We start from the raw sequence: 21,150 nt of genomic DNA, 5'->3' as shown, positions 1-21,150 counted from the left end.
AAGTACATTTAATATATGGTAATCCAGTATTTATTATGGAAAATAAGACTTCTTTTTTTTTTAAATCTTACAGAAAATCCTAAAGGTAAAAATAAACACTTGATTAATAAAAGAAGGAAACCTGAGGAAGATGAAAAGAAAGTAAATATGAAAAGATTGCGGACTGACAATGTTTCAGACTTTTCTGAGAGCAGTGACTCAGAAAATTCAAATAAGAGAATAAGTGATAATTCCTCAGAGCAGAAGTCAGAGAATGAGTTGAAAATTAAAAATACTTGCAAGATAAATGGAGAAGAAGGAAAATCCCAGAGTATTGAGTTGGCAGGAGAAGAGACAATAGATGTCCAGCCTCCCTGGGATCAAATACATGAAGATAAAAATCATGAAGAATCAGAGCTGCGGAAGTCTGTTGATACTCAACTTAAAGAAAATATAGTTACCCATTCGTCAGAACAGGCCACACTTGCAGATCAGAATCCTAATGATTTACTTCTTCAAGAATGCAGTATGGAAAACACACATGCTATGGAATTACTACCAAAGGAGAAGTTTGTATCCAGACCACCCACACCAAAATGTGTTATCGATATTACAAGTGACACTAATTCAGAAAAGGTGGCTCAAGAAAACTCAAGTACTTTTGGCCTCCAGGTATTTGAGAAAGTGGATCCTACTGTTAGTGATTCAAAACATGCAAGTGCAAATGTAAAATACTTGGAAACATCAAAACAAAATTCTGACCAGACCTGGGTCAGTGATGTGGTTAAAGTAGATTTAACCCAATCAGGTGTTATAAATTCTTCTTCGGGAAGTGATCGACTAGATATAGAAAAAGAAAAAAAACAGTATATCTCTTACCTGTCTTCTTTAAATGCGGCTTCTGTCACAGACGATAAGCTGCATAAGCGAAGTCCGCCCCCAGAAACTATGAAATCTAAACTGAACACTGCAGTAGATGCTCACAAGACAAAATCCAATTCCTCACCTGAAGTTGTTAAGCCCAAAATTAGCCATTCACCTGATTCTGTAAAGTCTAAGGCCACTTATGTGAACAGTCAGGCTACTGGTGAAAGAAGATTAGCAAATAAGATAGAACACGAGTTATCAAGATGCAGTTTTCATCCAGTTCCTACTCGCGGCAGTACAGTGGAAACTACAAAGAGCCCCCTTATCATTGATAAAAATGAGCATTTCACAATTTATAGAGATCCTGCTCTGATTGGGTCAGAAACAGGAACTAATCACATTTCACCTTTCTTAAGCCAGCATCCGTTTCCTCTTCATTCCTCATCCCATAGAACCTGTTTAAATCCAGGTACCCATCACCCTGCCTTAACTCCTTCACCCCACTTATTAGCTGGATCATCCAGTCAAACTCCATTACCTACCATTAACACTCACCCTCTGACTAGTGGTCCACACCATTCTGTTCACCCTCATTTACTTCCCACTGTGTTACCTGGAGTGCCTGCTGCCTCCTTACTTGGTGGCCACCCACGCCTGGACAGTGCTCATGCCAGCAGCTTGAGCCACCTAGCACTAGCACACCAGCAGCAACAACAGTTGTTACAGCATCAGTCACCTCATCTTCTTGCACAAGCCCATCCTTCTGCTTCATATAATCAGCTTGGACTGTATCCAATTATATGGCAGTATCCAAATGGAACACATGCATACTCAGGACTTGGTCTGCCTTCTTCTAAATGGGTTCATCCAGAAAATACAGTTAACGCAGAAGCTTCCTTAAGAAGGGTAAGTGACACTGGTTTGCCTCTTGGGGGGGGAAAAAAAAAAAATATATATATATATATATATATATATATATATATATATATATATATATGCATGCATGCATACTTTGTCGGTCCATTTTTTTAGGTCATTTCCAATTATAAGAAACATATCTCAGTGGTAGAGTGCTTGCCTAGCATGCCCTGGGTTCAATCCCTAGTACTGTCCCCCAGAAAATGTTAAAACTAAAAAGAGGAACATATCAGACATTATTTTTTATTTATGAAAGTTGTAAAATAAAGGAATAAATTTAATATTTTGAGCAAAAGTGAGTATTTTGTACCCTGGTATTATTAAATCTTAAAAAAAAAAAAAAAGCTTGGGCCAGGTGTGGTGGTGCATGCTTGTAATCCCAGCATTCGGGAGGCTGGACTGGAGGATCGCAGTTTACAGACAGCCTCAGCTACCTAATGAGGCCCTCTGCAACTCAGTGAGACCCGGTTTCAAAATAAAGAATAAAAAATTGGGCAGGGGATGTAGCTCGGAGGTCAAATGCCTCTGGGTTCCATCCTCAGACCCACAAAAAAAAAAAAAGGCTTGGTCTGATGGTGCATGCCTGTAAATCCCAGCCACTCCAGAGGCTGAGGCAGAAAGATCTCATATTCAAGGTCCCCCTGGAAAACTTTGCATGACCCTGCCTCAAAAAAAGGGGTGAAAAAAGATATGTGTAGGGGAATGTACTGTTCCTGAGTTTAATTCCTGGTAACACCAAAAAATACAAGTGAGGAAAATATATAAGCATAAGGCACTAGATTTAGAAATAATTTTGAGTTATATGTTAAAGAGCAAAAACTAATTATTGCTATAATTGTTTATAACTTAAGATTTCTGCATTTCTGCATCTTGTAGAACAGAGGCCTTTTTTTTTTTTTTTTGGCGGATCTGGGGATGGAACCCAGGGGCATTTGACCTCCAGGCTATACCTCCTGCCGCCCAATTTTTTATTCTTTAATTTGAAACAGGGTCTCACTGAGTTGCAAAGGGCCTCACTAAGTAGTTGAGGCTGTCTGCAAACCATAATCTTCCGGTCTCAGCCTCCCGAATGCTGGGATTACAAGTGTGCGCCATCACACCTGGCGAACAGAGGCCTTTTGTGCTATTATATATTAAAGCAATCTTTGTGTATACATATGTAGTTTTCTCTTATGTGAAGTTTATAGCTACAGTGTGTTTTTCATCTCAATAATTTTATAGCACTATATCTTTGTGTATATTGATTTTGCAATATCATTTTGAACTGTAGAATTTGTTCTCATTGTTGAATTTGGAAAATACAACCTCCTTTGGTTGTATTTTCCTATCATTTTACTGTTATCCCTATGTACCAATTCATAAGGCATGTTCTGAAAGAGTATCAGTGAGTCATAGCATAGAAAGAATCCTTAAGCATGTAGTAGCCGGGTGTGGTGGCGCACGCTTGTAATCCCCACGCTTGGGAGGCTGAGACGGGAGAATCGCATAGGTTCGAAGCCAGCCTAAGCTACTTAGTGAGGCTCTCAGCAACTTAGTGAGACCCTGTTTCAAAATAAAATATAAAATGGGTCTGGGAGTATAGCCCAGAAGTAGAAAACCTCTGGGTTCCACCCCCAGTACTACCAAAAAAAATAGAATCCTTAAGCATGTAATTAGTTGTACACCTCAATATAAAGGTTGCTGTTACCACATATATGAGAAAGATAGCATATTGACATAGGAAAAGTTAAAATGTTTATAGCCTTAAAGATATAATTATCTACCAGTTGTAAATAAATGTTATATAAAGTTAATTTTTTATGACAAAAGATGGCAAATGAACGTAATTACAACTCTTTCTGATTAAATGTATGTAAGAATTACATTTTGTTTTGCTGCTAGCAGTATTTTGAGGTACTGGAGAGTGAATCTAGGAGATGCCCTAGCACTGAGCCTATGTCCTCAGCTTTTTATATTTTTTATTGTAAGATGGGAATCTCACTAATTTTTCTAGTCTGGCCTCAAATGAGCAGTCCTCCCGCCTCATTCTCCTGTGTCACTGGCATTGTGGGCATGCAACATTGTGGCCAGTTGCAACATATGTTCTTGAAGTATTAGAATCTTAGGAATGAATTAAGTTCTTTGGACATCATTTACAGTAAATTAAAGGTACTGATTTCAAGACCTACTATTAATAAATTAACAGTAAAGCAGGGCATGGTGGTGCATGCTTGTAATCCCAGCATTTGGAACGCTGTAAGACAGGAGAATCGTGGTTTGTGCACAGCCTCAGCTACTTGGTGAGGCCCTTTGCAACTCAGTGAGACCCTGTTTCAAAATAAAGAATAAAAATAGGGCTGGGGGTGTTGCTTGGAGTTAGAACCCGTTTGGTTCCATCCCCAGTACCGCAGAAATAAATAAGTAAATAAATAAACTAACAGTAAACCTCCAGAAGTTACTATTTTAATACTGATTAGTTTACTGTTTAAAATGGAAAAATTCTAGCCCGGCGTGGTGATGCACATTTGTTATCCTAGCATTTGGGAGGCTGAGACAGGAGGATCACGGTTAGCAGATAGCCTCAGCTACTTAGTGAGGCCCTGTGCAACTTGGAGAGGCCTGTTTCAATATAAAGAATAAAAAAAAAAATAGGGCTAGGAATGTATCTTGGAGCCCCTGGGTTCTATTCCCTAGTACTGCCAAAAAAAAAAAAAAGGAAGAATTCATCTAATTATACTAGTTATATATTTTAATATTTCTCTTGAGATTCATTTAGAAAAAATCATAGGTTTCCTAAGTATTCTATTAAAGTTTTGTGATACTGAGTTTTAGCTTTTTTTAGTAATTAATTTTAGGTTTCTCTTTTAATAGAGTTCTCCCAGTCCTTGGTTACATCAACCTACCCCTGTGACCTCAGCAGATGGTATTGGATTACTTAGTCACATTCCTGTCAGACCTTCCAGTGCAGAACCTCATCGACCTCTTAAAATTACAGCACATTCCAGTCCACCATTGACAAAAACTTTAGTAGATCACCATAAAGAGTAAGTTCACCAATGCTTAAAACTTGTCTTTAATAATTTTTAATTCACTTTTTAAATAGTTAATAAACATCTTAAGACTATAGACTTTTTTTACTTTGAAAAAGTGCTATTCTTTCTGTAGTGGTATATCTTTTTACTGATAATATTAGAGAATATGCAACAGTATGTTTTACTTTCATAATGTACTGCATAGAAACCATCTTTTTGTCTTTTCTTTACAGAGAATTAGAGAGGAAAGCTTTTATGGAACCATTACGGTCTGTTGCATCCTCATCAGCAAAAAATGATTTAGATCTAAATAGGTCACAGACTGGAAAAGATTGCCACTTGCATAGGCATTTTGTGGATCCAGTATTAAATCAGTTGCAGAGACCACCCCAGGAGCCTGGAGAGAGATTAAACAAATACAAGGAGGAACATCGTCGAATTCTTCAAGAAAGTATTGATGTTGCTCCTTTTACAACTAAAATCAAGGGGCCTGAGTGTGAGAGAGAGAATTATTCCAGAGTAGCATCATCCTCTTCTAGTCCTAAAAGCCATGTCATCAAACAAGATAAAGATGTAGAACGCTCAGTATCAGAACTTTATAAAATGAAGCACTCAGTGCCTCAGAGTTTGCCCCAAAGTAACTATTTTACTACACTCTCCAATAGTGTGGTGAATGAACCACCAAGATCCTACCCATCCAAAGAGGTTTCAAATATTTACACTGAAAAACAAAGTAATGCCCTTGCAGCAGCAACAGCTAATCCTCAGACTCTGACTTCATTTATATCATCTCTTTCAAAACCTCCACCTTTGATTAAACACCAACCAGAAAGTGAAAGTTTAGTAGGCAAGATACCAGAACATCTTCCCCATCAAATTGCATCTCACTCAGTAACAACTTTCAGAAATGATCGTAGGAGTCCTACCCATTTGACAGTTTCTTCTACAAATACACTCCGCAGTATGCCTGCTTTACATAGAGCACCAGTATTTCACCCACCAATTCATCACAGTTTGGAACGAAAGGAAAGCAGCTATAGTAGCCTTTCCCCTCCAACTTTAACTCCAGTGATGCCAGTAAATGCTGGCAGGAAAGTTCAGGAATCGCAGAAGCCTCCAACTTTAATTCCCGAGCCAAAAGACTCTCAGGCAAATTTTAAGAGTTCTTCTGAACAGAGTTTGACAGAAATGTGGAGGTCTAATAATAACCTCAACAAAGAGAAAGCTGAATGGCATGTGGAGAAAAGCAGTGGAAAGTCACAGGCTGCTGTGGCATCTGTCATAGTGCGTCCACCTTCTAGTACAAAAATTGATAGCATGGCAGCAATGCACTCAGCTTCCAAAGATCGAGTTAGTGAAAGATCTTCAGCCGGGGCAAATAGAACAGATTTCCTCAAGCCAGCAGAAGCTGGAGAGACTGGAAGAATCATTCTACCAAATGTGAATTCAGAGAGTACTCATATCAAATCTGAAAAAAACTTTGAGGTTGTCTCACAGGGCAGTGTTTCCACTTCAGTCATGTCTGCTGTAAACACAGTGTCTAATACCAAAACAGATGTATTTACATCTGCTGCTACTACCACCAATGTTTCCAGCTGGGGTGGTTCTGAAATAATTTACTCTTTATCAAATACCATTTTGGCCTCTACATCCTTAGAATGTACCTCTTCAAAAAATACCAGTCAGTCAGTGGCTCAAACACAGGAATGCAGTGTCAGCACCACAGTTTCAGTTACCCCAGCCAGTAGTAAAACAGGAAGTGCTGTTCAGCCCAGCACTGGCTTCTCAGGCACAAGTGATTTTATCCATTTGAAAAAGCACAAGGCGGCATTGGCTGCAGCTCAGTATAAAAGTAGTAATTTTAGTGAGACTGAACTTAATGCTGTGAAAAATCAGACAGCTTCAGCCTCCCTTCCCCTGGATAGCACTGTAATCTGTAGTACAATTAACAAAGCAAACTCTGTAGGAAATGGGCAACCATCCCAGGCAAGTCAACCAAACTACCATACTAAGCTGAAAAAGGCCTGGCTTACTAGACATTCAGAAGAAGATAAAAATACTAATAAAATGGAAAATTCAGGGAATTCTGTATCAGAAATTATTAAGCCATGTTCTGTCAACTTAATAGCCTCTACATCTAATGATATACAAAATAGTGTAGATAGTAAAATCATAGTTGATAAATATGTAAGAGATGATAAAGTCAATAGGAGAAAAGCCAAAAGAACTTATGAATCTGGCTCTGAAAGTGGAGACTCTGATGAAAGTGAAAGCAAGTCAGAGCAAAGAACTAAAAGGCAACCTAAGCCAACTTACAAAAAGAAGCAAAATGATCTGCAGAAAAGAAAAGGTGAAGTAGAGGAAGATTTGAAACCCAATGGAGTTCTTAGCAGAAGTGCCAAAGAAAAAAGTAAATTGAAGTTGCAGAACAACAGTAATAGTGGTAAGTAAATATCTTACCGATCAGGTAAAATGTGCTGAATGCTTCAGCATTAATGATGTGGTTCTAAAAAAATTAGTGAGTTGAAAGACATCTTGTTTTTATTTGCATACATAGCTTTACATATATATTCATAATACATAATGTATATTTCTTATTGACCTCATTTCTACATATAGAGAATTTGGATTATATACAGTATTGCTTTTTCTTTATGTGTCCTCTTTACTCCTTCTAGTGAATTCACAATAGGCTTAGTGTGGTCAATAATTGTTTCTCTTTTGTCTCACTTAACATTTCCTTTAGTATTGAGTACTCAAATACCTGAATTAAACTTACAAAAAACACAGATGGAGAACCTCCATCTTTTAACCCTTAGAAAACTCTACTAAGGTTAAATTTATGAAATTAACTAAGTGACGTACATATTTTCTTCTCACCTTGAAACTCATTACTTGTTTTCAAGTAAAAGCCCTAAGACAATGGCTTGAAATGTGTACCTTTTTCCTCATATTGTAATGCTTAGTCAAGTCTTGGTAACAGTTTGTTTCAGAAAGGTTATTTAAGTCCCATTTGTTCAAGTTGAAAGGAATATTAAGTTACTATGAAATATCATTTATTAATTGTGGGCAGAGTTTTTGTTTTTGTTCTGGTGCTCTAATTTTAAGTTGGGGGTTTTCATAAGTCTAGGAATATCTAAATCTAAATGGATAATCTATTTCGTGTGTTGAATTTGATCTTTTCAATGTTTAGTAGAGCTGTCATTAGTTATGATCAACTTGAAAAGTAAGTTAGGCTTGTACTAGAGCATGTAATATGATTTCACGCAGTAGTATAAATGTATAGTTATATTTCATGTGTTTCTTAATACATTCTAAAGCATGATATAATAGATTATGCTTTAGTGTTATAGAATGTCTTTATCTGCTGCATTTTGCTTTTAATAATTAGAAGTTGACTATTTATGACTAATTTTTACATAATTGTATAACCTGAACCTGCCCACCAAATTTTTAACACATCTGTAAGCCCTATAATGTACAAAAACTCTAATGGCTAAACTATAATTAGCCTATGTATCTCCAAATATATATTTTAAAACCTTAGCATTTCAGAGATAAGGCTGGCATGTTTTTGTCTCTTTCTCCTCCTCAGTTTCCTGTTACTAGAGCAGATATTTGTGGATTTGTCAATAGAGAACTAAGGTTCAGAAGTTATTACGACTGGGTGTGGTGGCGCATGCTTGTAATCCCCCTGCTTGGGAGGTGGAGAAAAGAGGATTACGCAGGTTTGAAGCCAGCTTCACTAGCTTAAGAGACCCTGTTTCCAAATAAAAGTATAAAAATAGGTCTGGGAATGTAGCCCGGAGGTAGAAGGGTTTCCAGGAACCACCAAAAAAAGTTGCTACTTCTTAAAAGAAACACTGATTTAGGTACATCTTGTTGACTAAGTATCTCGATATCAAACTTAAAGATTTTAGATAATGCCATTAAGTTAGATATATAAAATATAAGGAAGAAATTTTATTTACTATACTATTACTATTATAATTAGATTTAGTCATTTATGGCCTAGTATATAAACAAAACATAATAATCAACAATTCTTCGTGTGAATGTCTATGTAATTCATTCATTCTTTTTAAAACAAATCTCAAAGTGCATATTTTGTGTCACATAATTAAAATTTGCTTTGGAATGTGTGGTCCTTTATTATAGTACTGTTTAAATTCTTCACAATGGTTTATTGGTTAATAAATATTTAGGCTGAAAGGTATTTTAACAGTTGTCTTCAACTGAAATTATCTGTTTAATCAAGAAGGATTGTAAGGGTGACTACTGGCATTTTCTCGCCTACTGCCTTTAAAATCCCTGTTGAATTTTGTGTTTATACAGAAAATATTGAAATTTTTCCCATCAAAATTAGCTTTTTTTGCCGGGCGTGGTGGCACACGCTTGCAATCCCAGTACTTGGGAGGCTGGGACAAGAGGATTGCACAGGTTCGAAGCCAGCCCTCAGCTACTTAGTGAGGCTCTCAGCAAATCAGTGAGACCGTTTCCAAATAAAATATAAAATAGGTCTGGGAGTGTAGCCCAGAGGTAGAAGGCTCCTGGGTTCCACCCTCAGCACTGTGCAAAAAAAAAAAAAAAAAAAAATAGCTTTTTCTCACAAATGATCAGGTTAAATTTCACAACTAACATCTGCTCTCACTGCATGTTTTGGTATACTGGGCAGACAATAGATCAGTTTTTTAAAATAAATATAGTTCTATTATAGCTATCTCAGCATTCCCTTTAGGTATATGTCTTAATCTCCTGCTTTTGAGTCTTCTTCTTTTCTTCTTTCTTTTTTTTTTTTTTTTTTTTTTTTCCTTTTGTGGATCTGGGGATGGAACCCAGGGGCATTCAATCTCTGAGCTATACTCCCCCCCTTATTTTCAAAATAAAAAATATTTTTTATTTTTGAAACAGGGTCTGAGTTGCAGAGGGCCTCACTAGCTGAGACTGTCTGCGAACCATGATCCCTCAGCCTCCTGAATGCTGGGATTACAAGTTTGCACCACCATGCCTGGCTGAGTCCTCCTCTTTTCTAAAACACACATGCATACAATTGTAAGGATTATACTAAAACATCACAAAGTTGCTGCAATAATGAGGTTCTCATTTTAACCATCAAAGTTCATTCTTCTAATACAGAGGAAATAAATTGAGTAGCAGTAGTACTATAGGCAGGAAATACAACTGCTCAGTTTCTATACCTCTCTGATTTACAGCTTAATAATTGCAATTACTAGTACATTTGACTTAATTAGACCTTAGAAAAGAGTTGAGGCTTTTTTTGCATAAGAGAATTATATGTAACCAGTGATATGATTGTTCCTGAATGTACAGACAAAATTAAGCCTGAACTCTGTGTGTGTGTGGGGGGGGGTACTGAGGGGGGTGGGACCCAGAAGCTTTCTACCTTCAGGCTATACTCCCAAACCTATTTTATATTTTATTTGGAAACAGTGTCTCACTAAGTAGCTGAGGCTGGCCTCAAACCTGTGTGATCTTCCTGTCTCAGCCTCCCAAGAATGGGGATTACAAGCCTGTGCCACCATGCCCCATCTAAGCGTGAACATTTTTAAATTAATATTTTTAAATAATTCCTGCTTTAAGGTAATATGATAATGTATTCTAAGACAAATATACTTTGTTCTTCCAATACAGTAGGAATCATTTGGATTTTTTCCTGAAGTACAGTTCCTGTGTATCTTGGTTTATGATGGTTTCATTTCTAGTCAGTTATTCATACCTTAATTTTTTCTTAGTACCAAAAGTGTATGAGCAGACTTTTAAAATAATCTCTGAGCCAGGCGTGGTGGCACACGCTTGTAATCCCAGCATTCAGGAGGCTGAGACCAGAGGATAGCGGTTCGCAGACAGCCTCAGCTACTTAGTGAGACTCCCTGCAAACTCAGTGAGACCTGGTTTCAAAAATAAAGAATAAAAAATAGGGCAGGAGGTGTAGCTAGGAGGTCAAATGCCCCTGGGTTCTACTCCCAGACCGCTAAATAAATAAATTAATTAAATTTAAAAAATTTGTTCACAATGGTATGGAAATCCATACTATGAACTGTTTCATTTTCTGAAATTAACATGTTAACTAAATTATTTCCTAGTAAAAAATAGAAACAGATTGCATTTGGTTTATTCTAGTATTCTAGTGTAATAACTTTAAATAAATTATGTAAAGAAAAATGTCAGTAAAAATTAGCAGTGTGCCATTTCTCTTGTTCATTCTGACTTCCAAAAGCTTGCTAACTTTTTTTATAGTTTGTTGATAAAAAAAAAAAATCTCTTGTACAGATAATGGAGAAAATAACATACCTTTTATACAAGTCTTTTGGAAATGTAATTATATAATAAGTAGTGTGTGGTGTCTGTGTGTGTGTGTGTGTGTGTGTGTGTGTGTGTGTGTGTGTGTGTGTGATGTCTTTCTGTCTCTGTGTCTGTCTGTCTGTCTCTGGGCCTCCCTCCCTCCGCCCCCCCCCTCTCTCATTGAGCCAAATGGCTTCTTACCTAAAAGTAGAGAGAGTAAAGGAGAAAACATGTAACATGTAAAGAACCAGGCAGCAATCCTACAGGTGATAATAACTGGATCTAGTTTTCAATGAGCCACATTGTCTTGTATACAGTACTTCTCCTGCAAGATGGGTGATTTTTCTGTAATCATACTACTTATACTATCAGCAAATATGTATTAGGAGCTCTGGTTGAGAGTTGTTGAAAGTTTACCAAAGATATACATAGTTTCAGAATTATTGTATCTCTAATATACATAGTAGTCATGAATAGAATACACAAGAGTAGGAAATGCAGTTTGTTCTTTCAATATGAAAGAAATAGGATACTATGTAAATCTAATGTCTGTTTCTTAGATATATTAGAATGGCAGAATAAGCATATGTAAAAGTTTGAGTCACCAAATATTGCTGATCCCAAAATAGCTTGCATTTTGGTAAAAATATGTTTTAAAAAATTTAATAGGCAGGCCGGCTGTGGTGGTACACATTTGTAATCCCAGTACTTGGGAGGCTGAGACAGGAGGATCTCAGGTTCACAGCCAGCCTCAACTACTTAGTGAGGCCTTCTACAACTTAGTGAGAACCTTTTTCAAAATAAAAAATAGGGCTGGAGATGTATCTCAGATGTAGAATACCCCTGGGTTCCATCCCCATTTCTACAAAAAAAAAAAATTAATAGGCAAAATTTAACTTATGTAATAACTTTTGGGGTTACTTCTGGTCTGCTTTGTAAGATTACTTGATCAGTATTCTACTGTTAAGCTTGAGTTAATAAAAGTAATGGAGCAATGATGTGTAGAATGCTGTAAATAAATCGATTTTTTCCTACAAATACTAGATTGTGTATTTCTTTCTTTTTAAGAGACAAAGTTTTAGTTGAGCACAGTAGTGCACACCTGTAATCCCAGTATTTAAGAGACTGAGGCGGAAGGATTGCAGGTTTGCAACCAGCCCCAGCAACATAGTGACACTCTGCTTCAAAGTAAAACATAAGAAAGGGCTAGGCTATAGGTTAAGCTCAGCAGTAGAATGCCCTCCTGGAAAAAAAAGAAAGAAAAGAAAAGAAAAGAAAGAGTGAGAGAAACTAGGTCTCTGCATTGGCCAGGCTGGTCCTGAACTTCTGGGCTCAAGTGAGTCTCCTGCTTCAACTTCCTAAGTAGCTAAGACTCATGCTCCTGCACCTGTCTTGATGCTTTTGTTTGTTTGTTTGTTTGTTTGTTTTGTTTGTTTCTTTTTTCTTTTTGTCTTTTTTTAAGCTTCAATAAAAAGCCAAATTAATGTATTTTTCTTTTACTTCAAATCCTTTTTTTATAAAGGGTACTGCTGCCATCAATATATTGATATCAAATGGAGGGTATTATAATAGAGAAACGTAATCTCTATTTATATATATATATAATAGAGTTTATTTTTAGTTATGGATGTACGTAGAATATGAATGAATCATGTTTACAATTACATACATAGGAATAGTTATTCTGTAAATAATTCAATCAGCTGGAAAATTTACTCAGTACACTACATAAGAGTGTGAGTTTATCTGGTTAGTAAAATTGATTAACAAGTAAACAAAAAATACAGCTGTGAATCTTTTAGTTGGTAATCATAACCTGGAATTCTAATGCCCTTTAATTTTACTGTGTTGTCACAGTTGTATATTGGACTTGAATTTCCTCTCAAGAGTGTATCTTTCTATACAACATAATCTTGCTAATAATTTCCTACTAATTTTACAGCTGGAATCCCTCGTTCAGTACTAAAAGATTGGCGAAAAGTCAAGAAGCTGAAGCAAACTGGGGAATCCTTTCTACAGGATGACTCCTGCTGTGAAATAGGGCCTAATTTACAAAAGTGCCGTGAATGTAGACTTATTCGTAGTAAAAAAGGAGAAGAACCAACTCACTCACCAGTGTTTTGTAGATTTTACTACTTTAGACGGTAAGTGAAAATATGACATTGGAGGAAAAGCATTTATTGTGTATTGGAATTATATTGTTATTCTCAGGAGCCCTTCTTGATGTGGGAGTGAATCTGTGAGTTTCCAAGTTTCTGACAAATAATTTAAAATATTAAAGCTGGGCGTGATGGTGCACGCTTTTAATCCCAGTCCTTAGGAGGCTGAGACAGTAGCATCACAGGTTCGTGACCAGCCTCAGGTACTTAGTGATGTCGCCTGCAATTTAATGAGACCCTGTTTTGAAAATAAAGAATTAAAAAAAATGGGGGTATAGCTCAGAGGTAGAATGTCCCTGGGTTTCATCTTCAGTACTGGAAAAAAAAAAAAAGAAAAGTATGAGAACTAGGGGTAAAAGGAATGTTGTTGATGTCCCTTTGAAAAATAAAGGATTTGAGATATCCTGTTTGAGAAGAAGGATGAAGTGCCAGGTAACAGAGGAATAACCACCAGCCAGTAAGACAATGGCAATATTGCCTTTCATTCGTCCTTAACTTTGCTTTGAATAGAGTAGTTAAAACATTATTTAATGTCAGAAGCTAAGAGAAATCAAACACATTAATAGGCTCAGAATAAACTACCAAGGGTTCTTAAATCATTTTAATAACATGCCAATGAAAATGTTTATGTACATATGTACTTGGCTTTTTTTTATCTTCAAGAGTGGGTATCTCTTAACTCTTGAGGAAGTAGTTTTCATTTGATTGGAAGTAATTAAGTATGAGTGATAAAGAGGGTCTTGCTTCTTAAAATAACATCAAATAGTACTCTTTTATATTTGCCATTTGTTTTAATACTCATGAGTTATTTTAACTGATCAATTATTAAAGCATATATGAAGGATTACTCTGTTTCCCTATTTTTAAGTAATATATATTTATAATGTAATTTGAACATAATTTTGGTATCTAATGTTTTTGTGTTTTAATGTTTTAGGTTATCATTTAGTAAAAATGGAGTGGTCAGAATAGATGGTTTCTCTTCTCCTGACCAATATGATGATGAAGCTATGAGTTTGTGGACACATGAAAATTATGAAGATGATGAATTAGACATAGAAACCTCTAAATATATTTTGGAAATAATAGGTGACAAGTTCTGTCAGTTAGTAACATCTGAAAAAACAGCTTTATCCTGGGTCAAAAAGGATGGTAAGAAAGTTAAATATAGCATGCACTATACTAATATTTAGGATTTTTTTTTTTTTTTTTTTTTACTTTTTTTGGCAGTACTAGGGATGGAACCCAGGGGCATTCTACCTCCAAATTACATCTTCTGCCTTACTTTTTTATTCTTTATTTTGAAGCAGGGTCTCACTGAGTTGCAAAGGGTCTCACTAAGTAGCTGAGGCTGGCAACAAACCCTGATCCTCCTGTCTCAGCTTCCCAAATGCTGGGAATACAAGCTTGCGCCACCATGCCCAGCTTAAGAATTTATTTAGGAAAACAAAAATTTTAATTATGTTTAATCTCTGGAAGTCTCTAATCTTACCTAGTTGATTTTTAATTACAATAATGATATATTTTTATATGCTTAACATTACAGTTATATTTTTAGATTAAGTTGAATGGATTAACCATTTATGAAACTTAATAGCTTTTCTCTTTCTGCCATTATAACATAAATTATAATAAAGTTGTTTGGATACAAAATTGTGAAATTTTATCATTTGCCATACAAAAACACAATCTAAACCTAGCATGGTAGCACATGCCTATAATCTCAATACAGGAGGACTTCAGGTTTAAGACCAGTGCATGGTAACTTTGTGAGACTGACTGTAAAAATAAAAAGAAAAAGGGGGATATAAGTTGGAGGTAGAATGCCCCTGGGTTCATTTCTCAGTGTCTGCATACCCTCTATTCCCTCTCCCAAAAAAAGAAAAAGAAAAAGAAGATAATATAATTCATCCCAGTTCTTTGTATTTGAATCTCATCTTTATTTTTTAACAGTTTGAAATTTGGCAAATACCCACTCTGAATATCAGGTCTATGAAATGAAAAATACAATTACCCCATAGATTTATTTACTAAAGTAACTATATTAATTATGTTTACCTAAATATAAAGCATTTAATTTAAATACCTAACATAGTATATGCTTTAAATGTTACCTTCTTTTTCTTTCCTTCCCCAAAATTAGTGGTTTGTCCCCCAGGAAACAAAAAGACGTTTTGGGTTGTAAAACTAAAGGGAGTGGGCTATGCTGCTAATACCTAATAGGGCAGCGGCACAGATACCTCTGAATATCCCACAGTTCTCAGGATAACACAGCACAAGAATGAATTATTCAAGCCAGGCGTGCTGGTACACATTTGTAATCCTGGTACTTGGGAGGCTGAGACAGGAAGATCTCAGGTTCATGGCCAGCCTCAGCTTAGTGAGGTTCTTCTTAGTGACCTTACTGAGACTCTCTGCAACTTAGTGAAACTGTGTTTCAAAATATAGAATAAAATAGGGTTTGGGGTATAGCTCAGAGATAGAATTCCCCTGGATTCCAAAGCTGGGCGTGGTGGTACACACTGTAATCCCAGTACTTGGGAGGCTGAATCAGGAGGATCACAGGTTTATGGCCAGCCTCAGCTACTTAGCGACACCCTGTTTCAAAGTAAAGAATACAAAATAGGCTGAAGATGTAGATCTGAGGTAAAATTCCTCTGGGTTCCATCCCCAGTACCACCAAAAAAAATAAAAAAGGAATTATTCAGCCCATGATGTCAAAAATGCCATTTTTAGTTTCACTATGATTATTTCTTTTAGAAATACTGATTACTTGAGGATATCTGCTGGTGGTCTTTAGTTACTATAACCTGAAAAATACTTGGTTTGCCTTTAAATTTTTACTTTTGCTGTGTTTCAGCCAAAAGTACATAGAAACGAACATGATTGCCTTTAAATTTCTGTTTTCTTGGTGTTTCAGCCAAAATTGCTTGGAAAAGAGCAGTGAGAGGAGTCCGGGAGATGTGTGATGCATGTGAAGCAACACTGTTTAACATTCATTGGGTGTGCCAAAAATGTGGGTTTGTGGTCTGTTTGGATTGTTACAAGGCAAAGGAGAGGAAGAGTTCTAGAGGTTGGTTTATAACTATTTAAATTAGAATCTCTGGTTTATTTTTTAGGATCATTTATCTGGGAAATTAGTTGCATTTTTCCTGTCTTCTTTAATTATGAATTTTTTACTACTATTATAGTAATTAAAAGGAAGTCTTGTGAACTATGTTTTTAAGAGGAGTAATAACCTCAGCCTATTTAATGGCTAAATTTTCTAGAATGAAACTGCACTACTTATTTTAGCCCAAGTGTATTCACCTTCTTGTTTCAGGCAAATAATTCCTCAGCGTAGTCCACATTTAGGTTACTTCTTGTTGCTTTCAGATTCTAGAAAATTGTAGAATCTGTTATAGTCATTCATCTTCATAACAATTGAATACTTACTAATGTGACTTGATTTTTTTCCCCTAAATATTGGTTAATAAAGTTCAGGTAAAAATGTTCAAAAAGTCATGCATGGTGGCGCATACCTGTAATCTTAGTACTTGGGAGGCTGAAACAAGAGAATAACAGGCTTAAGGCCATCCTCAGAAACTTAGGCTGTTTCAAAATTTAAAAAATCAAAAGGACTAGGGATATAGAATGACCTTTGGGCTCAATTCCCAGTACACCCCCACACACACAGACACTTAGTTCAAGAATATGTTGCCATTGGTGCCATTTATCCTCCAAGGCTTAAAGAATTAAGAAATCTTCTATAAGCTGGGCGTGGTGGCGCGTGCTTGTAATCCCAGTGCTTGGGAGGCTGAGACAGGAGGATCATGGTTCACAGACAGCCTCAGTAGTGAAGCCCTTTTCAACTCATTGAGATTCTGTTTCAAAATAATGAATAAAAAATAGGGCTGAGGCTGTAACTCAGAGGTAGAATGCCCTGTGTCCCATCCCCAGTACTGCCAAAAAAAAGAAAAAAGCTCTATATGAAAACAGGCTTTGAAACTATTCTAAAGTAGCTTTTCTACTGATAGAATTATTAAAGCCTTACCCTCTCAGACTCCTTTTTGTATACATCATATACTACCAAAGAGACTTGAACATGTGGGACCATGTCCAAACATATCTGCAGCTATATTTTTCTGGGATACTAGCATGCATGATTAGTGTAATGAGTAAAATATAAAATAATAGTAAGAAATTAATTTGGGGCAGTTAAATATTATTTAGGGCCTGAGGATGTCAGATAACTTGCTTAACATGAACAAGACCATGGTTTCAACCCCCAGCACCACTGAGAGAGATAGACAGACACAGGGAGGAAGGAAGGGAAGAAAGGAAGAGAGAGAGGAAAATATTTCATAAAAATGGTTTTGTTTGTTTTTGTTTTGTTTTGTTTTGTTTTGTTTGGTGGTACTGGGGTTCCTGGAAGGCCTTCTACCTCCAGGCTACACTCCCAGACCTATTTTATATTTTTATTTGGAAACAGGGTCTCTTAAGCCAGCGAGGCTGGCTCTGAACCAGCGCAATCCTCCTGTCTCCACGTCCCAAGCGCGGGGATTACAAGTGTGCGCCACCACGCCCAGCTAAAAATGTATTTTGATGTTTTCGGTTGATTGAACTAGCTACATTATTATAAAACTTCATGATATAACAAGCATTGTATCTTCCTTTTTCCTATTACATTTGTGTTCTTCTGTTTTGCTACATCTTATACATGTAAGCTGTTGGGGATGTTTTTTTTTTTTTTTTAGCAAGATGAGGTATTTTTCTTAAAAATCATCACTTTTGGAAGTGACTTTAATTTGTTAGTGACTGTATCTGTCAAGTATGACTTGTACCTTGAGTTATATTCTGTTATTGATATATTTTATTTCACTGTTAAACATTTTAATAAAACTCATCATGAGTAGTTTAATATATAGCTTTATATAATGATAATGTCTAAAATATAATAAAAAACCATAAGTTGCTATGTAGGCTTTAGAGAGGAAAGTCAAAGTTTCTAAAGATAACCGGTTTTAGACTGATTTGAATTTTATTCAATCTATGCTTTTCATGAAACAACAATTCTAAATTTTTTATGCTGAATTTATTGAGCTTTGTGATCTTCTTTTAAAAGCTCTTATAGCCACATCATTAAGTCGCTGTCTGTGTCAGTAAATTAATGAAAAACATTGTCCTTGAGGTCAGGGTATTGAATACTTTTTCTTCAAACGGAATGCCTCATACAGTCCTTTAAAAGTTTACAGCTCTAGTAATGAAGGCAACAATAGCAATTGTAGAAATAGCTATATGGTACCAGCTTTTTCACATGTCTCTTGATAGTTCTTTGAAATATAAAAGGCAAATGAGTTAGCAGTTCCCTCAAACTTGTGTCAGGATAAATGTTCTAAGATCAGGCACAAGCCCTGTTTGGCACAGAAAATATTTAAGAAATAAGGAAGATGGGAAGATGGCAGCATAGAAGAAGGCAGCAGGATTCAGTCGTGCTGAGACTCAGAACTCAATCACCAGGGACTGCTTCTTGACAAGGGAAAAAAAGCAGTGAAAACTCAACAAGAGATGAAAGTTGAAAAGCAATGGAATGAGAACTAAAAGAAAGAGCAGAAGACTGTAAAGAGCTCCACATGTCTTAGCTGGTAAATGGAGTCCTGTGGCGGCAGCGGCAGCACCATCTTGGCCGGGCCATGTCAGAGCTGGTAGCTGCCAGCACCACAGCCCCCAGAAACCTCCAACACGAAACTGAATTGTGAGGCTGACTACAACATCATTGAAAGCAATTGGTGGTTTCACTCCATTTTTAACAGGGACCCTGCAGACCAAATGACACAGCCAAACCTTTTGGCTGAAGCTGAACCCATCTTTTCTGGCAGTGATCCAAAGCAGTGCTCACCAAGCCCAAGTCAACTTGTGATGGATTCAAGACCTGGAAGTTAGACCAGAGACTGAAGCTACACTAGGAGGGCATAGGTTCAAAATTCCAACCTATAGGTAAAGATAGAAACTTTTCAACAAGACCCACAAAATTCAAGAAAGTAAAAAGTGGGATGGCATAAAACTAAAAAGTTGCTGCTTGAGTCGGGTGTGGTGGCGCACGCTTGTAATCTCCGCACTTGGGAGGCTGAGACAGGAGGATCGCACAGGTTCGAAGCTAGCCTCAGCTACTTAGTGAAGCTCTCAGCAACTTAGTGAGACCCTGTTTCCAAATAAAGTATAAAATAGGTCTGGGAGTAGTATAGCCCGGAGGTAAAAGCCCCTGGGTTCCACTCCCAGTACCACCAATAGATAGATAGATAGATAGATAGATAGATAGATAGATATAGATATAGTTGCTGCTCATCAAAGGAAACAATCAAGAGTCTAAAGAGAAAATCTACAGAATGGGAGAAGATCTTTACCAGCTATTCTTCTTACAGAGGACTAATATCTAGAATATACAAAGAACTTAAAAGACTACACTAGAAAAACAACCCAGTCAAGAAATGGGCAACTGTGTGGTGGCACACACTTGTAATCCCTGCACTTAGGCTTCTGAGACAGGAGGATCGCACAGGTTCGAGCAGCTTAGTGAGACCCTGTTTCCAAATAAAAATATAAAATAGGTCTGGGAGTATAGCCTGGAGGTAGAAAGCCACTGGGTTCCACCCCCAGTACCACCAAAAAAAAAAGTAGGTGGGGGGGAGTGAATTGAATTGAATAGACACTTCATTAAAAAAAAGAGATAGAAAAGGCCAATCGGTACATGAAAAAATGTTCAACATCTTTAGCAGAGAGATGCAAGTCAAAACTACACTGAGATTTCATCTAACCCAAATCAGAATGACAATCATCCTGAAGACAAATAACAATAAATTCTGGAGACTATGTGGGAAGATAGGAACTCTTCTGTGCTGTTGGTGAGATTGCAAACTAGTTCAGCCACTATAAAAATCAATGTTGTGATTCCTTAAAAAACCAAGAATGGATCCACCCCATGATCCAGCTATACCACTCCTGGACATCTTTCCAAAAAGGTTGAAACTAGAGAACTACAGTAATACATGTATTTCCATGTTCGTTCACAATAGTCAAATTATGGAACCAACTTAGGTAACCATAAACAGATGATTACAAAATTATGGGAAATATATATAATGGAATTCTAAAAAAATGGAAGGATATGGAGAACATTATAGTAAGTAAAGGGTCATATGTTTTCTCTAATATGTGCAAGCTAGGGAGTAATTGTAATACAAGAGGGACTCCAGATAATGTAGGAGAAACCTCAGGGGTGCCAGGGAGGAGTTGTAAGGGAAGAGGAGAAGAAAGACTGAGGTTCATTAATGGAAGTACTATAATCAGCTATGGTTACATATGTGAATATTCCAATGTCAATCAGTATTTTGTGTTGGGGAGAGAGCAAGGGGGGAGATCCACCAAGTGCTGTGTGCATGCATGTCATTGCCAATATGATTTACATTATGCTTTGAGACTGTACCACACCAATAAAAGTACATTGTAAAAAACTGAAAGGAGATAAACTACAGAGAAGTTAGAATCAGAGAAGACAGGTGACCAATATATCAGTGATAACAAAGAGTGATCATTTTAGAAAAAGGCTTTCTGCCAGGCCCAGTGGTACATGACTGTAATCCCTGTCCTTGATAGTCCTCAAAGGCCAATCTCAGGATTTAGGGAGACCCTTAGCGATGTAGTAAGACCTTGTTTCAAAATAAATAATAAAAGAGGCTTTAGGGTGTGGCTTAGAGGTAGAATGCACCTGAGTTCAAGCCTACCAAAGGGGAAAAAAAAGGGGGGAGACACTATCATATCTGTTTTCTATCACTATTTGTATAGAATTCATAGAACATTAGAACTTTCTTTTTTGACTTTAATTTTTTTTAGGAACCAAACATTTGAAGCAGATCATTGATATTTTATATAATTGT

At 36.7% G+C, this 21,150-nt stretch overlaps 1 protein-coding gene across 3 annotated transcripts in view; it reads left to right on the top strand.

The window, feature by feature from the left end:
- JMJD1C (jumonji domain containing 1C) overlaps positions 1-21,150 on the top strand; it is a gene marked incomplete at both ends in the record, with an annotated part of 222,613 nt that overhangs the window by 176,839 nt on the left and 24,624 nt on the right. For all 3 annotated transcript variants that reach the window (XM_080694232.1, XM_080694231.1, XM_080694230.1), the window contains 6 exons: positions 74-1,752; positions 4,615-4,787; positions 5,009-7,215; positions 13,021-13,222; positions 14,175-14,389; positions 16,158-16,310. In XM_080694232.1, the coding sequence (XP_080550358.1) occupies positions 74-1,752; positions 4,615-4,787; positions 5,009-7,215; positions 13,021-13,222; positions 14,175-14,389; positions 16,158-16,310 (4,629 nt within the window). The remainder of the gene's footprint in view (positions 1-73; positions 1,753-4,614; positions 4,788-5,008; positions 7,216-13,020; positions 13,223-14,174; positions 14,390-16,157; positions 16,311-21,150) is intronic.

Source organism: Muscardinus avellanarius (assembly GCF_963383645.1).
Source record: "Muscardinus avellanarius genome assembly, chromosome: 4".
Lineage (NCBI taxonomy): Eukaryota > Metazoa > Chordata > Mammalia > Rodentia > Gliridae > Muscardinus > Muscardinus avellanarius.
Note: the sequence above shows the minus strand (reverse complement) of the source record. Positions and strands in the feature narration are given on the sequence as shown.